The sequence below is a fragment of the Zootoca vivipara genome, chromosome 7, assembly GCF_965207765.1.
Source record: "Zootoca vivipara chromosome 7, rZooViv2.hap1.1, whole genome shotgun sequence".
Taxonomy (NCBI): domain Eukaryota; kingdom Metazoa; phylum Chordata; class Lepidosauria; order Squamata; family Lacertidae; genus Zootoca; species Zootoca vivipara.
In genome coordinates this window covers 92,552,084-92,569,043 of record NC_142590.1, presented here as the reverse complement: position 1 = coordinate 92,569,043, position 16,960 = coordinate 92,552,084, and the positions used below count along the sequence as shown (strand labels likewise).

The 16,960-nt window shown below is 49.8% G+C and overlaps 1 protein-coding gene across 2 annotated transcripts in view; it reads right to left on the bottom strand.

The window, feature by feature from the left end:
- The window catches only part of TTLL9 (tubulin tyrosine ligase like 9), a 32,908-nt gene that overhangs the window by 6,264 nt on the left and 9,684 nt on the right, over positions 1 to 16,960 (bottom strand). Inside the window, exons 5-11 of one of the 2 annotated variants that reach the window (XM_035124031.3) lie at positions 16,058 to 16,243; positions 8,245 to 8,385; positions 6,412 to 6,502; positions 4,430 to 4,470; positions 4,234 to 4,321; positions 2,749 to 2,807; positions 498 to 694 (exon numbers count right to left, since the gene is read on the bottom strand). In XM_035124031.3, coding sequence (XP_034979922.1) covers positions 498 to 694; positions 2,749 to 2,807; positions 4,234 to 4,321; positions 4,430 to 4,470; positions 6,412 to 6,502; positions 8,245 to 8,385; positions 16,058 to 16,243 — 803 coding nt within the window. The remainder of the gene's footprint in view (positions 1 to 497; positions 695 to 2,748; positions 2,808 to 4,233; positions 4,322 to 4,429; positions 4,471 to 6,411; positions 6,503 to 8,244; positions 8,386 to 16,057; positions 16,244 to 16,960) is intronic. The other variant, XM_035124032.3, reaches the window with a different exon arrangement.

The following is a 16,960-nucleotide window of genomic DNA, read 5'->3' as shown; positions in this document are numbered from 1 at the left end:
TCCACATAGTGGTTTTCTGAATCCACTATGTGGCGGCCCCTGTTGTGTGATATTGGAAATAGCCAAATAACTGCATATTGGGAGCAGGCTAGATACCCATGAAGCCTTAAAAAATCTCCTGTTCCCAATGCCTTGCGATGTTTAAATTCCACCTAAACATTAGGAAGAACTTCCTGACAGTAAGAGCTGTTTGGCAGTGGAATTTGCTGCCAAGGAGTGTGGTGGAGTCTCCTTCTTTGGAGGTCTTTAAGCAGAGGCTTGACAGCCATCTGTCAGGAATGCTTTGATGGTGTTTCCTGCTTGGCAGGGGGTTGGACTGGATGGCCCTTGTGGTCTCTATGATTCTATGATTCTATGATTCTATGATTCTTTCTTTCTTCCAGTTCCTGCTGACTCTCCCCTTCTTCTTCCTCCTCCTCCTCTTCTGATCCAGAGCAGCCGCGCTACTTCCCTTCCCTTGGGACGGCCCTCTGCCCCTCTCCCCCTGCCCCCCTTACGGCTTGAGGTTTTGGTCGATCAGGATATCGTAGCCGTAGAGCTCAAAGCAGTGCTTGTCGCTGATGATGACTTTCTGGACGCTCTGCAGGCTCTTGATGAAAATGTTGTCCATCTCGGCGAAGAGGTTCTCCACGGCTTCCGCCCCATGCTTGGCGGTCAGGTAGAGGCGGAACTGCTGGATCATCCACTTGCAGCCCTGCCAACAAAGAGGGGAGCGGAGGGGTGGGCTTGGTCTGGGGAGACTCGAGTTCAAATCCCGCCTCTCAAGATCGCTAAGAGACCAAAGGATGTTGCTCAGAGCTCTGTGGATAAAGGGTGAGCCATAAACGGGATCAATAGAATGGACACAGGCCAAAACAGCCAAGAGCGGCAGTGGCAGCTGCTTATAAAAACCCAACTGGACATCTAGGGTTGTTGGGTTTTTTTAACAGATGAGGTACTCCATTTATATCACAAGAATGTTTCCATGAGCTTGGTTGCCCAGCAGCTGGTGAGACGGCAATAACGTCAAGGGTGTGAGGTACCTTCAGAAAGAGCCCAGTACTCTGGCAATCCCTGACCCCAAAGTATTGCACTCGGCGTGTGGAGAACCTCAGGCCCAGAAGGAGAGTATGGCTCCCCAGAGTATGGCTCTTCAACTAGCCCTGGGTAAAGGTAAAGGTAAAGGGACCCCTGATCATTAGGTCCAGTAGTGACTGACTCTGGGGTTGCGCGCTCATCTTGCATTATTGGCCGAGGGAGCCGGCGTACAGCTTCCAGGTCATGTGGCCAGCATGACAAAGCCGCTTCTGGTGAACCAGAGCAGCACATGGAAGCGCCGTTTACCTTCCTGCTGTAGCGATCCCTATTTATCTACTTGCACTTTGACGCGCTTTTGAACTGCTAGGTTGGCAGGAGCTGGGACCAAGCAACGGGAGCTCACCCCGTTAAAAGGATTTTGAACCGCCGACCTTCTGATCAGCAAGCCCTAGGCTCAGTGGTTTAACCCACAGCGCCACCTGGGTCCCTGTAAAGTTCTACACTTGGGCAAAAAAATAATAATGAAAGGCACAAATACAGGATGGGAGACACCTGGCTTGAGAGCAGTACATGTGAAAAGGATCTAGGAGTCCTGGTAGACCACAAACTACCACAAACTGAGCAACAGGAGCTCACCCTGTCACAGGGATCAGCCCTTCTGATCAGCAAGCCCTAGGCTCTGTGGTTTAACCCACAGTGCCGCCTGCGTACCTGGGTAGGGCTGGGCTATCTCTGGTTTTCAACATTGCGATATATCAACCACCAGCTAAACATTGCAAAATATCGATATGTGACGATGTCTGAAATACGGATGGAGCTGTGTAGCTGGCTTCACGTGTTTTTTCCCCCACAGTGATTTTTGCATGATTCAGAATATATTGCCAGGTCAAAAAGTATGAAACTGATTTCACGAAATGGACTTTGGGCAATAGATTGATGTATCTCCCAGCCCTATCCTCGGGACACTTTCCAAGCCACATCCCTCTCACTGGACCCTCCTTGAGCACTCTTGCCTGGTTGGAAAGTGTCCTTGAACTGGGATAATAATACCTCCTGCTTGCCTGGATGGAAAAGTGAGGGTGTAGAATCTATGACTTTTGCAGGATGGGAATGCGGCCTGCTGCTCAGAGGTAAGAAGTGACTCACGTTTGCCTCTGGCGCCGCCAGCCAGCGGCGAGTGCTCCTCCCGAGGTTTCCCCGGGGGAATGTGGACCTTAAGATTGAAAAAGGTCCCCACTCCTGTATTACACAGAAGACTCCAGCTCCCACTCCTGTATCACTCTTCCTCCGATGCCCCGTGTGGTACCTGTGGGGGCGGAGCGGCCTCGCAGAGCAGGCAGCCGCGGACCCCTTTGCACCCACAGCAGCCCCCGGGCTTGCCTTTCACTCCCTGTCCTCCGGAGGCGGAACCAGCAGCATCGGCGGCCGCCACCACCTCCTCCTCCTCCATCCCAACCCCGATAGCTCTTGCGGCTCCAACCTTGTGGCTAGATCGCCACTGCGGAGCCAGCGGGGAGAGCTCTGGACTGCGGGAAAGCATCCGGAGCCTTCCCGCCGCAGGGATGACCCTGGTGCTGGAGGCGCCCCGCGCGCAATCACTTCCCTCCGGAAGGGAGGAAAGTCCTTCTGACACATCAGCTGTCTGGCGCAGCAGCGCCCCCTGGTGGCCAGGCGCCCTGGCGCATTGCACCACCCAGCCCAGGCCTAGAGACGGCCCTGCTCAATGCTCACCTTTTCGGGGTCGTAGTCAGGGGCTGTCTTCTGCACGGCTACATTTGTCAGGTGAACATCTGGCAGGAGGCGGGAGGTAAGGATCGTATGAAAGGAAAGAGATGCTCCCTGAATCCAAAATATGAACCTGGCTCCCAAAATGGCTTCCCTTTGCCCCGGCTACTCAATTCATCTATCCTCCCGCCCATGGTGTTGCCATGGGGATTAAATGGGGAGGGGGAAGCACCATGCATGCCACCTTGAGCTCCTTGGAGCAAAAGTTAGGACTCCGCTACACCAGCCATGTTGCAACGCTATAACTTCGTTATAAACATGTGACACCAGATGGCGATGTAGAGCAGTTTTCTTTCGTTGTAACAATTTAATTTATGACTTATTTATAGCGGGTTTTTCTTGTGTGTAGTTCCAGTCTTAGTGACTGAATGAGTTAAGGTCACAGAGTTAAATTCCTAGACTCAGCTACCGGTATGTAGGTCATGCCCACTCCTCTCCAATGAGGGAGGAAGTGAAGCCTTCTCTTCCTGTTCCCTCACTCTTTCTGCGTCATGTAACTGACCAAGGAAGACATGCTTAAGCAAGCGTCAAGCTTAGAGCATGTGTTTTGACGCTATATTTCCATTTTCTACCCAAAATTATTCTGCCTATGTTCTCTTTGCTGCTGCTTGGATAAATGCATGAATCTGACCTATGGAATGTTTTGTAAGTAAACATTTTAAACTTACAGTGGATGCTCGGGTTGCAAACGTGATCCGTGCAGGAGGCGCGTCTGCAACCCGCAGCGCTGTGTGCATGCGCGGGTTGTGATTCGGCGCGCATGCGCAAAGCGCGATTTAGTGCTTTTGCGCATGCGCGAGCACCGAAACCTGGAAGTAACCCATTCTGGTACTTCCGGGTTCAGCACAGTGCGCAACCCGAAAACGCGCAACCTGAACCGTCTGTAACCCGAGGTATGACTGTACTGTACTTAACAGTGTGTGTGGTCTGTTCATTGCAAAAGGGGTAGAAAGAGAGGGGCACTGTTCACATGCAGACTTAAAGGTTCTAACAACCTGCCTTCCTAACGCTATACTGCTGCTCGACTTTGGTGTGTTTAAACTCTGCTAGTGAGGTCTCTTCCCTGCTGGAGTGTGAGGTTAGCCTTGCATTTTGAATTCAGGCACTCAGCCAATTCACCCCACACATGTGGGTCGCAGGGATTAATATTTTCCCCCCACATAAAAGGGTGGGGTATAAAGGCAATAAATAGAACATATAGAAACAGGAAAGGCTGTTTCAATGCTTGCAGCTGCCTCGATCTGCCAGGGACTTCAGGCAAGGCTGCTCATCTTGGCTGCCAGACCTGCTCAGCGTGAGCGGGCGCCGCAGTCTTCCTGCACCAAGGACACGGGCACCCTGTTGCAAATGTCCCTCTCTCCCCCCCAACAGCTGACAAAAAGTTGTTCGGTCCTGAAGCAGCTCATGCACTGAGCGGACAGGTCAGGATACAGTGGTCATCGATGGAGCTCAGAGTGAAGCGGGTGTTGGAGAAGCGGGCAAAGCCATCCCGGTAAAGCCAGGCTTTGAGTGGGATATACTGGGAGGAAAAGAAAGCGGTGGTGAGCAGCAAGTCGCTCCTAGCTGGCTATCACATCAATTTAGGGGACGGGCTAGGCATTGCAGGGGCGACGGCCTGTTCACTCACCGACATGACTAGGACGTACACTCTCAAGTCAAACTTCCGCCCTGTGAACCCAAGAGAAATAGCTTTATTAATTACTGTGCTATTTATTCCTTATTCTCAGGACTGAAGAATGGCATTACATTTGCGCTAGTTCCCTCCATGTGTCCTTTCGTTTGGGGCATTCATGGAGATTTGTGCTCCTGGCGGTATCAGAGCGGTTATACACAATCCCACCACGTTCAATACTGTTTGTGTCTGCAAAGGTTTTGGGGGCAAACCAAGCGCTTCACTTCCAATCAGTGCTTGCCCCGTAACTTCCTCCTGAAGTCTCGTAACTTTTATACCACAAATTTTCCGGGGTGGGTGGGTTGTCCACTTTTGCTGTGCTGTATCACAATAGCGCCCCCTCCAGGCAGCAATAGTGCAGCAACACTGGGGAAGCATTGCAGAACAACTGAGAAGGTTCTAGATTCAGGTAGGTAGCTGTGTTGGTTTGACGCAGTCGAAATATATAAATAAATTGTCCAGTAGCACCTTAGAGACCAACTAAGTTTGTTCCTAGTATAAGCTTTCGTGTGCATGCACACTTCTTCAGATACTGAAGAACTAAGAAGGTTGTGTGGGCGGTCTGGTACAAATCATAGAATCATAGAGTTGGAAGAGACCACGAGGGCCATCCAGTCCAACCCCTTGCCAAGCAGGAAACACCATCAAAGCATTCTTGACATATGCCTGTCAAGCCTCTGCTTAAAGACCTCCAAAGAAGGAGACTCCACCACACTCCTTGGTAGCAAATTCCACCACTAGCATACTCTTATTGTATCAATGACATGTTGCAGAATACAACCGTACTCCCAGTCTGGAGGTACTCTTAGGCTGTAAGCTCCTTGGGGCAGCGACCTGTCTTTTCCGCTTATGTAAAGACTATTATGTACATGCAGGTCCCACTTACTGAACACAGTAGTGTGTTCCCTGGATATTATCCGTTAGGTGAGTGTTCACATAACAAGTTGATGATTTTCATTGATTCCCATGGAGAGATTTCTAATGTGTTCCCAAGCACAGAATGTTGAGCTCCAAAAGGCAAAAATAGAGAGAGAAACCCAGAAAAAATTGCTCTCACCCCTCGCTCCTTCTCCTGTTCTTCAGTCAACCAGCAAAAGGCAAACGAGAAGTAAAAAATGCTCTCTGCTTGAATATCTGAATCTGCAGTGTGTATAGCGAGGTTTGGGTACTAACTCATTGTGTTTGGATAAGTGAATTTTCTCATAGCGAGCGTTTTTAAAGCTGGACCTGTGTGAATATTTATAGCATAGAAACATACATAGAATTTTAGGGTTGGAAGGGATCATGATGATGATGATGATGATAGATGAGAGAATTGAAACATGGAAACCCAAAGCCCTGGTGGGATGTTTTAGCCTCATCAGCGAAGCGGCTGAAAGGTAAACAGAGGAACTGAAGGTTTTATCGCTGAAGGCTGTGTAATTGCTACCAAGAGCTGTCACGGTTAAGCAACAAAAACCACAGAAACAGATACTTGTAGAAAAGTCAAAGTCAATCAGAAACAATAGAAGTACCTTCTCCACTACAGAACAAATCACCGGATAGTTTACTGAGCGAGCCGCAAACATCATTCACCTCCAACGGAGCATACAGTATTAATTGCAGGCAGCTGGAACTAGTGGGAATTGGAGCTTCTCTCTGACTTCCAAAGAGAGAAGTTATCTGCTAATCTACATGCAGAGGGCAAGAGTGGGCACTAATCATTCATGACACCCACCCATGTACGTTTAGACTAGTACAAATGGTCATTTTACGTCTGATGTAGGAAATACAATCTCCATTGGGGAGCCTATCGCAGAATATGTGCCCCACCTTATTAACGAGACCGTGGCGGTCAGGGAAATTCACTCCAAATTTGGGACGGAGGTGCAGGATTGTGTTTTTGTGTGTACACACAAATTCTGGGCTGATACAAAGGCTGCAAGCAGGCAACTCACCACCGACTAAATACGGGTTCTCGATGTAGCGCTGCGCTACATAATTCTCTACTGGAATTTCATCTTTCTGGTCATCCACGCGGACGCCGTCCTGTGAAGGAGATCGGGTGACTTGCTTAGGTCAGGAAGAATGGGAGCACTGTTTAACGTTCTCCTAACTTTGCTCTTGTCTACCTGTGGGATCAGGTTGCCATGTATATTGGGGGCCTGGGAAGGAGGTCAGATTCAGCCTTAAATATGGGAAGTGTTTTTGCCTTCGCTCAGGGCTGCTTGCCTGCTCTTGTACAAAGCAGAGAAATACAGAGACACAGGAAGGACCAGAATATTGTTTAGACCAAATTGCCTCTCACACGTCGACCCAGACATCCAGGCCTCAGTGGGCTGTAAAGAGGAGCCAGAAGCTGAATCACCAAAGTCCATTTGTTTCTGTGACATTTCGTTTTTGCATAAAGCAACTAACTGATGCAACAATAAGGAGAACAATGGCAGTAACAGGCTGCCCACAATATGCTTTGGATTACAACTCCAGCCACATCACATTTGGAAAATCTGATATAGCAGGGCGTATATCCCACCTAACGTTGTTAGGTTTCTGGAGCTGGAAGAAAATTAGTTTCAGAAGCCAAATATGGAGATAGCTATGGCCTGAATAAGAGGAAGAGGGAGACCCCCATACACCTAAATCTGGGCTCCCCAATCCAACACACCAGGGCACCCCTAGACACCTCCCTCAGCACCAGCAAGCCCCCTTAACCCTCCCTAATTTTGAATAAAATGTTATTTACCAGGCAGGCAGTTTGTGCTGCTACCTGAAGCCCTGACCCTCAGCTGCCATCTTTGTTTCCCCAGTCTACATCTGGGCATGCCTAGAGGCATTCTCAGGAAACAAAGATGGTTCTACTTGTTTTCCACCATATGAACCTGACCAGTAAGAATGTCTAAGCTGGATGCTCCAAGCTCAGACCGTGGGGCTTTAGTAAGCCATCTTTGTGTTTCTATAAAAATGTTTTAGAAACATTTACCACTTTTTGAAACTACATTGTAATGCCTGTCTTTTCTTGCTGCTGTATGGGAAAACACATGAACCTGACTTTTAAAAAGTTTGTAAGTAAACCATTCTTAACTTACCAAACGCGTGATCTCTTTCAATGCTGAAGGAAGTGGGGAAACTTGGAAGCAGCTTACAAGGGAATGTTTTAAAGGTCTAACAGCCTATATTTCCACGCTTCACTTTGCTGTATGGCTTGTGTTTTTAAATCTCAGCTGCAGCTGTCTCACCAAAGAATATTTGCCCCAAACCTGGATCTAGGCCAGGCATCCCCAAACTTCGGCCCTCCAGATGTTTTGGACTACAATTCCCATCTTCCCCGACCACTGGTCCTGTTAGCTAGGGATCATGGGAGTTGTAGGCCAAAACATCTGGAGGGCCGCAGTTTGGGGATATCTGAACTAGGCATTCAGGGAGTTCTCCTTTTATATTTTAACCAAATTACAAAAACCAACAAAAAGGACCAAAGTGTACAGCTACACATCATGGCAATTAGAAGATTCTGCTTGTCTGGTTGGTTTTAAACTGAAGTAAGATTCTGCGTGTGCTGTCCAGAGTGAATAGTATTCTAGTCAGCCCACTCATCGTACTAGAGCTCCTGTGTTTTTCTGGTGTGAACCAAGTTACACCTGAAAATCTCCCAGGGCTCAAAGAAACCAGAAGCCTCCAGGGTCACCACCTCACCCATGATCTCCATATATAAGCCACCCTAAACAGTAGAGGGCAGGAAGAAGAAACATATGGGGTCCCAACCCCTAAGCAGCTGATGCAAAGTTGCTGCTCACCGAGCAAAACTGTATGGTAGGCTGTTCCCAACTAATCCCTTCCTCAGAGGTGAGAAGAAGGAGGCATCTCACCTTCCTCCAGTCAATTACATCCTTGAGCTTCCGGAAGAGAAAAATGCCTCTCCCTTGAGACCGGGCAACCTGCAAAAAAGAGGAAAACCGTTACTAGCCCGTCGTCCGCCCGGCGTTTTCCTCTCTCCGCCTGCAAGAAAAGGAAGCGGTGAAGGGACTGTTTTGCACGATGTCCTTTGCAGAGAAGTAAAACGACAACTTTCTTAACAAATTCTACTCCAAAGCAATCCACACGACATACAAAGAGGAAATGGATTCTGAAAACCTGCACCAGTTAAGCAAATATTGACAGCTGATCATTTTGCATCTTTTTTTATCCTACAATTATTTGGCTGACTTGGCTGTTCAGAGTTCAGAATCCAAAGCCACTTGCTGGGTGATCCTTGCCCAGTCACCATCCCTCAGCGTTTACAAGTTTCTTGTTAATGAAAAAATGGCATAACGCAGTGATGGCGAACCTATGACACGCGTGTCAGACGTGACACGCAGAGCCCTCACTGCTGGCACGCCCATTCGCGCTGTTGTTGTTGTTGTTGTTTCCCCCCATTTGTTCTCCCGCTCCTCCTACAGCTTCTCTCCATGTCTCCGCTGTTGTTGGTAGCCAGAGATTGGTTTTTTAACCCTTTCTGTGCTGTTTTTTTTTTCTGGCGCTTTGGCGTAACAATGTTCTTTTTTAACCCGTTCTGTGCTGGGTTTTTTTGGCGCTTTGGCAGACTATGTCGGTGCTGCGTGTTAGTTCCAGCGAAGATATTGTTCGTCATTTATTTCTGTTCTCTTTCCCCCCAAAAAAGTGCAGCAGCTTTGGGGCACCCGCCCCAAAAAAGCAAAGCAACTTTTGCACACACACACCCCCCAAAAAACCTCCAAAACTTTGGTTAGGAGCTCCCTCCAAAAAGCTCAACAACTCTGGGCACTTTGTGATAAATAAGGGTTTTTTTTGTTTGGTTTGGTTAAATAATTAGTTTTTGGTTTATTAAATACAGTTATATATTACAATTACACATTTTTGTTATTTAAACTATAAATATCGCGAAATTATGCTTTTTTTCTTGAAGTGACACACCACCCGCTCAGTTTTTTGGCGAACTTTGACACACCAAGCTCAAAAGGTTGCCCATCACTGGCATAACACATGCACTTTGCCTTGAGCTCCTTGGAGGAAAAATGGAATGCGGATGTGATAAATATTACTATGGTCCCTTTGCTAACACTGCCCATGAAAAACTGTAAACGTTGCCTGTGGGAGAAAACGAAACATTCAACACTATAAAGTTATTTTCTGCAAAATAAGTGTGTGGATATGCATGACTGAATTGAAACATTTGAACAGGAGGTTTTTCGTTTGTTTTTTAGTGCAGAATATGAATCCATTTCTTGCTGTGGGGAGGGAATCACACTTCAGCTTAGGGGCCCCCGTGTCCCTTATCACATAACAGGCACTTTCTAGGCCCCAACAATTAAGACATTGTGAAAAGCCTTAAGGTGTTTGGGAGGAAGGCTACAAAGAGGCGCCCGATTTGCCTTAAAACCAGCCACCCACAAATTTTCCAGCTGCAGCTCAGCGCTTCTCCTCCCTGCTGTGTTTCTAAAGCTGACGATGCTATTTTATTTAGCAATATAAAAGGGAATGCTTGATGGTGTGCCATGATATAAAGGTTTTACGGGCACAGATTTGGGATGGTGGCATTACTCATGAGTGGCGGTGCCACGGGTGAGTTATGCGGGCCATCCCAGAGGAGAGCTGGTAAAATCTTTATGGCTCCGCATGTTGCTATGCAGCCTGTCTCTCCCGCAGCGAAGGCAAAAAGTTTCCCTTGCTCCTGCACGTATTGGGGGGAAGTTTTAAATGGGACTGCTTTCACCCCCCACAGATGTTTCGGTTGTAAATCAAGGGCTCTTAAAGTTACCCCTGCAGTCAATGCTGGTGAGAAAACCACCTTGGAGGCAGGAATTGATTCTGTACATTGAAGTCCCATCCTATCACAGCTGTGAGCCACCCATCGATTTGTCTACTCGTATTGTAAAGCTATCTAAGCTAGTGGCCATCACCACAGCTGTGGGCCACCTCTCAGGGACGTTGTAGCTGTGTCCTTGGGAGGAGGCTGGACCAGATCTATGGTTTTGTAGGTGCCATTGATCATTTGCTTCAAAGAATCAAAGTATCATGGGCTTGGGAGGGGTCCTGAGGATCATCTAGTCCAACCCCCTGCAATGCAGGAATACGTAGCTGTCCTTTACAGACATCAAACCTGCAACCTTGGCTCTATCAGCACCGCACTCATGGCCTGTTTTTCACTATTTGTCTCAAAGTAGGGTTACAGAGAGGAGGGACGCAGGTGGCGCTGTGGGTTAAACCACAGAGCCTAGGGCTTGCTGATCAGAAGGTCGGCGGTTTGAATCCCCACGACAGGGTGAGCTCCCATTGCTCGGTCCCAGCTCCTGCCAACCTAGCAGTTCGAAAGCACGTCAAAGTGCAAGTAGATAAATAGGTACCGCTACAGTGGGAAGGTAAATGGCGTTTCCGTGTGCTGCTCTGGTTTGCCAGAAGCAGCTTTGTCATGCTGGCCACATGACCTGGAAGCTGTACGCCAGCTCCCTCAGCCAATAACGCGAGATGAGCACCGCAACCCCAGAGTCGGGGCCTAATGGTCAGGGGACCCTTTACCTTTACCTTTAGGGTTACGGAAAAAAGAGAGAGAAACATACAATATACAGAATTTAAAGCATGAAGTTAAAACTTAAGCTGTGTAAAGAGGGACTTCCTCAGGGCCGGCTCGTCGTAGACCCCCGGTGGCGCAGGGCACCATGGCGCCGTCCCGCCAGGAGGGCGCCGCGAGCTGCACCCGCCCGCTGGCCGGCCGGTCCGCCGGTCCGCTGCGCAGCTGCGCGCGGCGCCCACCTGCCCACCATACATCACTACTGGGAAAACCATAGCTTTAACTATACGGACCTTTGTTGGCAAGGTGATGTCTCTGCTTTTTAAGATGCTGTCTAGGTTTGTCATTGCTTTTCTCCCAAGAAGCAGGCGTCTTTTAATTTCGTGACTGCTGTCACCATCTGCAGTGATCAAGGAGCCCAAGAAAGTAAAATCTCTCACTGCCTCCATTTCTTCCCCTTCTATTTGCCAGGAGGTGATGGGACCAGTGGCCATGATCTTGGTTTTTTTGATGTTGAGCTTCAGACCATATTTTGCACTCTCCTCTTTCACCCTCATTAAAAGGTTCTTTAATTCCTCCTTACTCCGCATATAGATTTATTTTTGTTATTATCATGAGCACCACCCTCATCCTCAGCCACAGGAGATCCAATCACAGATCTCACAGTTTCTTGCCTAATCTGACTCTCCATCTTGGAAAAGAAATGTGTAGTAAGGCCAGAATGGAAGTTGTGGGCTGGCATTTGCCCACCGCTCTCAAACTCTTTTTTGCAACAAACATTCCTACCCAAAGACCGTGGAATCACCTGGGAAGACATGCAGCTCTCAGGCTCCTTGCATGTCAGCGGCCAACCCTGTAGGTGGCCGGCCTGACGCTTATCACCTGAGCCTCTGGCTGTGTACAGAATCAGCTAAAGCCACACACAGCCCCCCCCCCCTTGAATTTCCGGGGCCGTGCCTCAGCAGCCCTCCTCGAAACCAGCTCTGAAATCCCGGAATCCCAGCTCCCCCAGGTGATAAAGCAAGCTTTCTGAGCCTCGCAGAAAGTGAGATATTGCGCTGTTAAAACGTCCCTGTCTCAGTCTCATATATTACCTTCCTAGTTTTAAGGCCCGCTTATTCCACCACCCCCCACCCCAGCAGAACATTTTGTAAGGCAAAGAAAGAAATCTTTTTATTGCCGGCTCTTTTCATGAGATTCTCCCCACCTCGTTTAAGCGGCAGCTGCTTAAATCAGCACAGAGCCAAGCATGGCATGGAGCCTTCCGTGCCGAGATGGTCAGACTTCGGGGGCCTGGGAGAGGATTGACAGGTGCTAGCCAAGAAAGGAAGGTGGCTCATGTGCTCTGGGCTAGGCTGACACTGCAGAGCACTGTGCTATCTACCGCAGTATCCATTACTGGAGCCTACAAAGCATTTGTATCTGCCCACCCCCCACCCCCCATCCTAGAGATCGCAAGTGTCATGGGCCAGTTGGATGCTGAGGAATGGTGGGAGGAATAGCTGGGGAAACCCCAGGGGAAGAAAGCTCAGAGTCCGGGGAGTCTTGGTGGGACGAAGGAGGAGGAGGAGACTGGGAGAAGGAGGTGTCAGAAGCTGAAGAGGTAACAGGGCTTAGTGAGCGGGGAGAGTCTGTGGTAGAGAGAAGTCCAGATTCCAGAACCAGAGGCAGAAGCTGAAGCTGGAGGGAGAGTCAAGAGACAGAGATGGGTCAGGCTGGTGAAGAAGCATGGGTGGGTGTCTCCCAATCTTGCTGCAACAAGCCCCCCACAGGTCACCCAGACAGGGCCGCCTTACCCATAGGCACTAGGGGTGCCGGGCACCCGGGCGCCGGGCTCTCAGGAACACCAGGCCAAGAGCCCAGGGCCCGAGAGTTGAGCCCGCCTGTCTGTCGAAGTGCCGCAGTGGGCTCTTCTGCTGCGGGCAGCTCTGCGCCGCAGGTTCGGGGGCAACCAATCCAGCAAGATGATGAGGCAGCCGGCTGGCTCCGCCCTCCTGCATGCCTGGGGCGGGGCAACCTGGGGTGGGGCGCCGGGCGGATCTTTGCATCTCGGCGCCACATATGCAGCCCTGCACCCAGAACCAGAAGAGGCATGAAGAGGGCGAAGGAGAAGTTAGCTTCCTACAGGCGCAGTCTCAGATTGCTTGGGGGAAACCCTGGAGAGGAGGGGACTTGGGGAGGCAGGGACCTTCAGTCTCCGCATGTCACGGTCCGGTCGGCGGGCGTCAGGACCAGAGAAAAGATGGTGGTGAAGAAGCAGGGTCGAGGAGCAAGGCAGAAGGTCCACGGGGCACGAAGCAAGGCGAAGGCGAAGCAAGGGTCCAAGGAGCAAGGAGCAAGGTGAAGGATCCAGGAACAAGAAGCAAGGCAAAGGTCCACGGGGCAAGAGCAAGGCGAAGGCGAAGCAAGGGTCCAAGGAGCAAGGAGCAAGGCGAAGGATCCAGGAACAAGAAGCAAGGCGAAGGTCCATGGGGCAGGAGCGGAGCAAGGCGAAGGCGAGGCAGGGGTCCAAGAAGCACGGCGGCAACAAGGCAAGGGTCCAAGGAACAGGAGGCCAGATGCAACCAGGCAGGGATAGCGTTGCTGTGGCAAAGAGCTGAAGGGAAATGCTGGGCTTTTATCCCTCCCAGCTCCTGCCACCAGGTGCAGTGAGATCTCAAGTGGCCTCACCTGGGTGACTACTCCTTGCCTCTCCAGCACAAGCTGAGGTCTTCACCTGTGTGGCCATGCCTTGCTTCTCCAGCACAAGCTGAGGCAGGCCCCAGTCCTGCAAGGCACTACAGGCCCCAGAGCCTGACTCCTGCCCATACTCCTGACACCGCAACTTCATGGGGGCAAGACCTATTGGAGTGAGTTGCTGTGCTCATTAGGCCTGGCACTCCTGTGTTGATTGCGTTTTCGCTAATTAAGAGTTAACTCCAACTTGCAGGGTGTGAGTCACCGCTGGCTCGCTCCTGACACCAGATAAGCAGGCCGCTGGGTTAGCAACCAGGTTGGCTAGCGAAGGGAGCAGGTTGGCTGCTCCTTCTTTTCCAGACCCTCTTCCTGTTCCAGACCCTTTGCCTAATTCTTTCCTAGATCCCAGGGCTGCCAACACTACAAAAGCCCTATTTTGCATCTCCATCTGCCCTGCTCTTCTGCATCCCCTTCTCTAATGACGAAGCGACAGTGAGATATCCCGGCTTGATATATCGCAGGCATAAAACGCAGGGTTTCAGCTCGCAGAATCCGCAGCGCAGAACTCACAGCTCCTTCTCATTAGGCACCACTCCATCCCAACCCTGCTGAGAAAGCACCAACTTTACCTGCTATTCCAAGGCCTTTCTAGAATACGCAGCGTGAACGAGGTATTTAAGCGAATATTGACTTTTAACTTAATTTTCCTCTCCCCCTTTGAAAGGGAGAGGATAGTAAAAAACCGGATCTATTAACCAGAACCTGAGGAGAACTGAACTCCTGCCTCCACCTCCAGAGCCTTCTTCAACCCGCGTTCTTCCACTTGTTGGTAATTGCAACCTTTTTAATACAGTCTCGTTGAGCAGATCCTGCTTTTTCCTCCCCAATGTTAATTGAGGATGTGGGCCCAAATCAGCTTAATGCAAGGTTTCTTGCTGGCAATTAACACAAATTATCATTTGTAGACTTAGATAATCGCTGGCTGTTATCCTCCTGGCAGTAATTCACACGCTCGTTTGCATAATTGCCTCCCATTCCCCCACTCGGATGCCTGCCCCTCATTTGCAGGCGGGAGGCAAGAAGCGGCTGGTGCCAGCTTTTATCTGCCCGGCAAACGACCTGCCCCACTGCGAGCCTCGCAGATGGGTGTGGAGGTAATTATGCATGGTGGTGCCGTATTCATGATGCTAAAACGTCTCTCATCATCTGGCAGCAACAGCCTGCCTTGCCTTGCCTTGCCTCCTCTCGACTGCTTTGCTAGCCTCCCAAAGAGGCAGATTTTCACCCCCACCCCCTGCTCCCTTGGGGAAGCGAGTGAGCAGAATCAATTATTACATACAGGAAAAGCTTGTTTCTCTTAAGGTCTCCGAAAGGGGCAATCGGAGCTCTGGGGGATGGAAGGAAACAGTGACCCGTTGAAGAAAATTCGGAGTGTTTCATTTATTATATATATCTACGCACAAACACACACACACACACAGTGACAGACAGAGAGAGAGAGAGAGATTCAAGTCAGCTCTCATTTAAAAGCCACCTGGTTTTTACTTTCCGAAACAATATTCAAACCTAAACGCAGCCATCCCTCGGAATTGAAATTCTGCAGTGCCGGATAATGCATGCAAACGTTCAAAAAGTGGGCAAAGTGCCAGTAAAAATGCAGATACTAGCAAAAATAACATAGAAAAAAGATTTGCATATGGGGAAACTGCTTTCTAAAACTGAATGTTGGGTAAAATGATTACATGCAAAACTGTGTGTATTAGGAGAAATTAGGTTTGCATGGGTGGGCCCTACTTGGGTGCAACGTTCCTGAGCTAAGAGCAGCGGTGGAGGAGGTCTCTCGGGCACCTGGGGTGGGGTGAACCACCCACAGGGAGAGACAGGGTGGGGCACACGGCACCCATAGGGGCAGCCCGGCCCACCTGCTGTCCGCCCACTGTCTCCCCCCCAGCTGCAGGATGGCTGAGGCCCTGTCCCTAAGGGCGTCCCTATCGGCGCAGCGTCAATCCGCCCACGGGGGATTTCGTCACCCCCCTCAGGGATGACACCTGGGGCAGACCACCCCCACTGCACCGCCCTTTCTCTGCCACTGGCTAAGAGAACTCAGCAAAGTCAGCTCCCCTCCCTTGTACACATCCAGAGTTGAAAACACGGCCCCACCTGTTTGTTTAAGACGCATGCAGATAAGCACCACGCGCCCCTCCCTTGCTGAGATCCTCTCCCTAAATCGGAGGCTGTAACCTTCCTCGCCATGGCCGCCTTTTCTCGCCTGTCTGCCTGGAGCTGGGGAGCAGCAGTGTGGTAGACCCCCGCTATCTTCTCCTCCGGAAAAGGTGTCTGCTTAATTTGTGCTAAAGCAATGGTGGAGCCGCCTCGTCCCGCTTCCCCTCGGCCAGCAGCCCTCTTACCGGCTTCATAATCCAGGTGATGCCGGGGTTCTTGCGGAACTCCTCCACAAACAAGTGGTACTCGGAGGGCATCTCAAAGGTCTTGGGGAAGAAGTCGCACTTCATGGCTTCCAGCTTCCCAGAGTCCCTCTCCAGCTGCTTCCGAAACCGCTTCAGGTTCTTCACAATGTAGTTCTTCCGAGTCAGCTGCAAGGGCACGAAGGATGAGAAAAACAGCCTCAATAAATGCTCAGGTGAAACGGGAGCTGCTTTTATCTAGCTGTTCATCTTGCCCAGGGGTTCCCAAACCTTTTTTGGTCCCTGCCCTCTTGGTTCCGTAAACTCATCCCCAGTTCCCGCCACCCTGCCCTATAAAGAGCATCGTCCAGAACAGCCGTTTGCACAACCTGCCGAGGAAGATAGCAACACAACACAGTTCAAAACAGTAACAATTAGCTGCACATTTATTCAAAATCAAATTAAAACCACTTAGTTTAATTAATTCAGCAAAACTGATGATTCATTGAGCACAGACACTGCATGAAAAATATTTTTATGCCTTCTTACTAATGAAAACAGAAGGGCGAGAGAAATTTGTAGCCTATTTATATAGAACGACTTACCAAACATGCACAGACCCTCGGCTATCACAGTTGTACTGTAAGTAATTTATAAGAAAAGAAATAGCTGTTACTAATAACTGGCTATCTTGCGGCTTGTGACAACTCAGGATATTAAATGGAAAAAAATTGCCAAAGGAACTAGCTTTGAAATTAATGAGAGCTGAAAATGTGAAGTAAAGAAGAGGTGTTGCTCTAACCTTGTCAATTGCAAATAAGTGATCAATGTTCTTGGAGGGGCCCACCCACAGTGCTCCCATACCAGCCTCTTGCCTCTTCCCCACCCCTCGCCCACCGTCTTGAG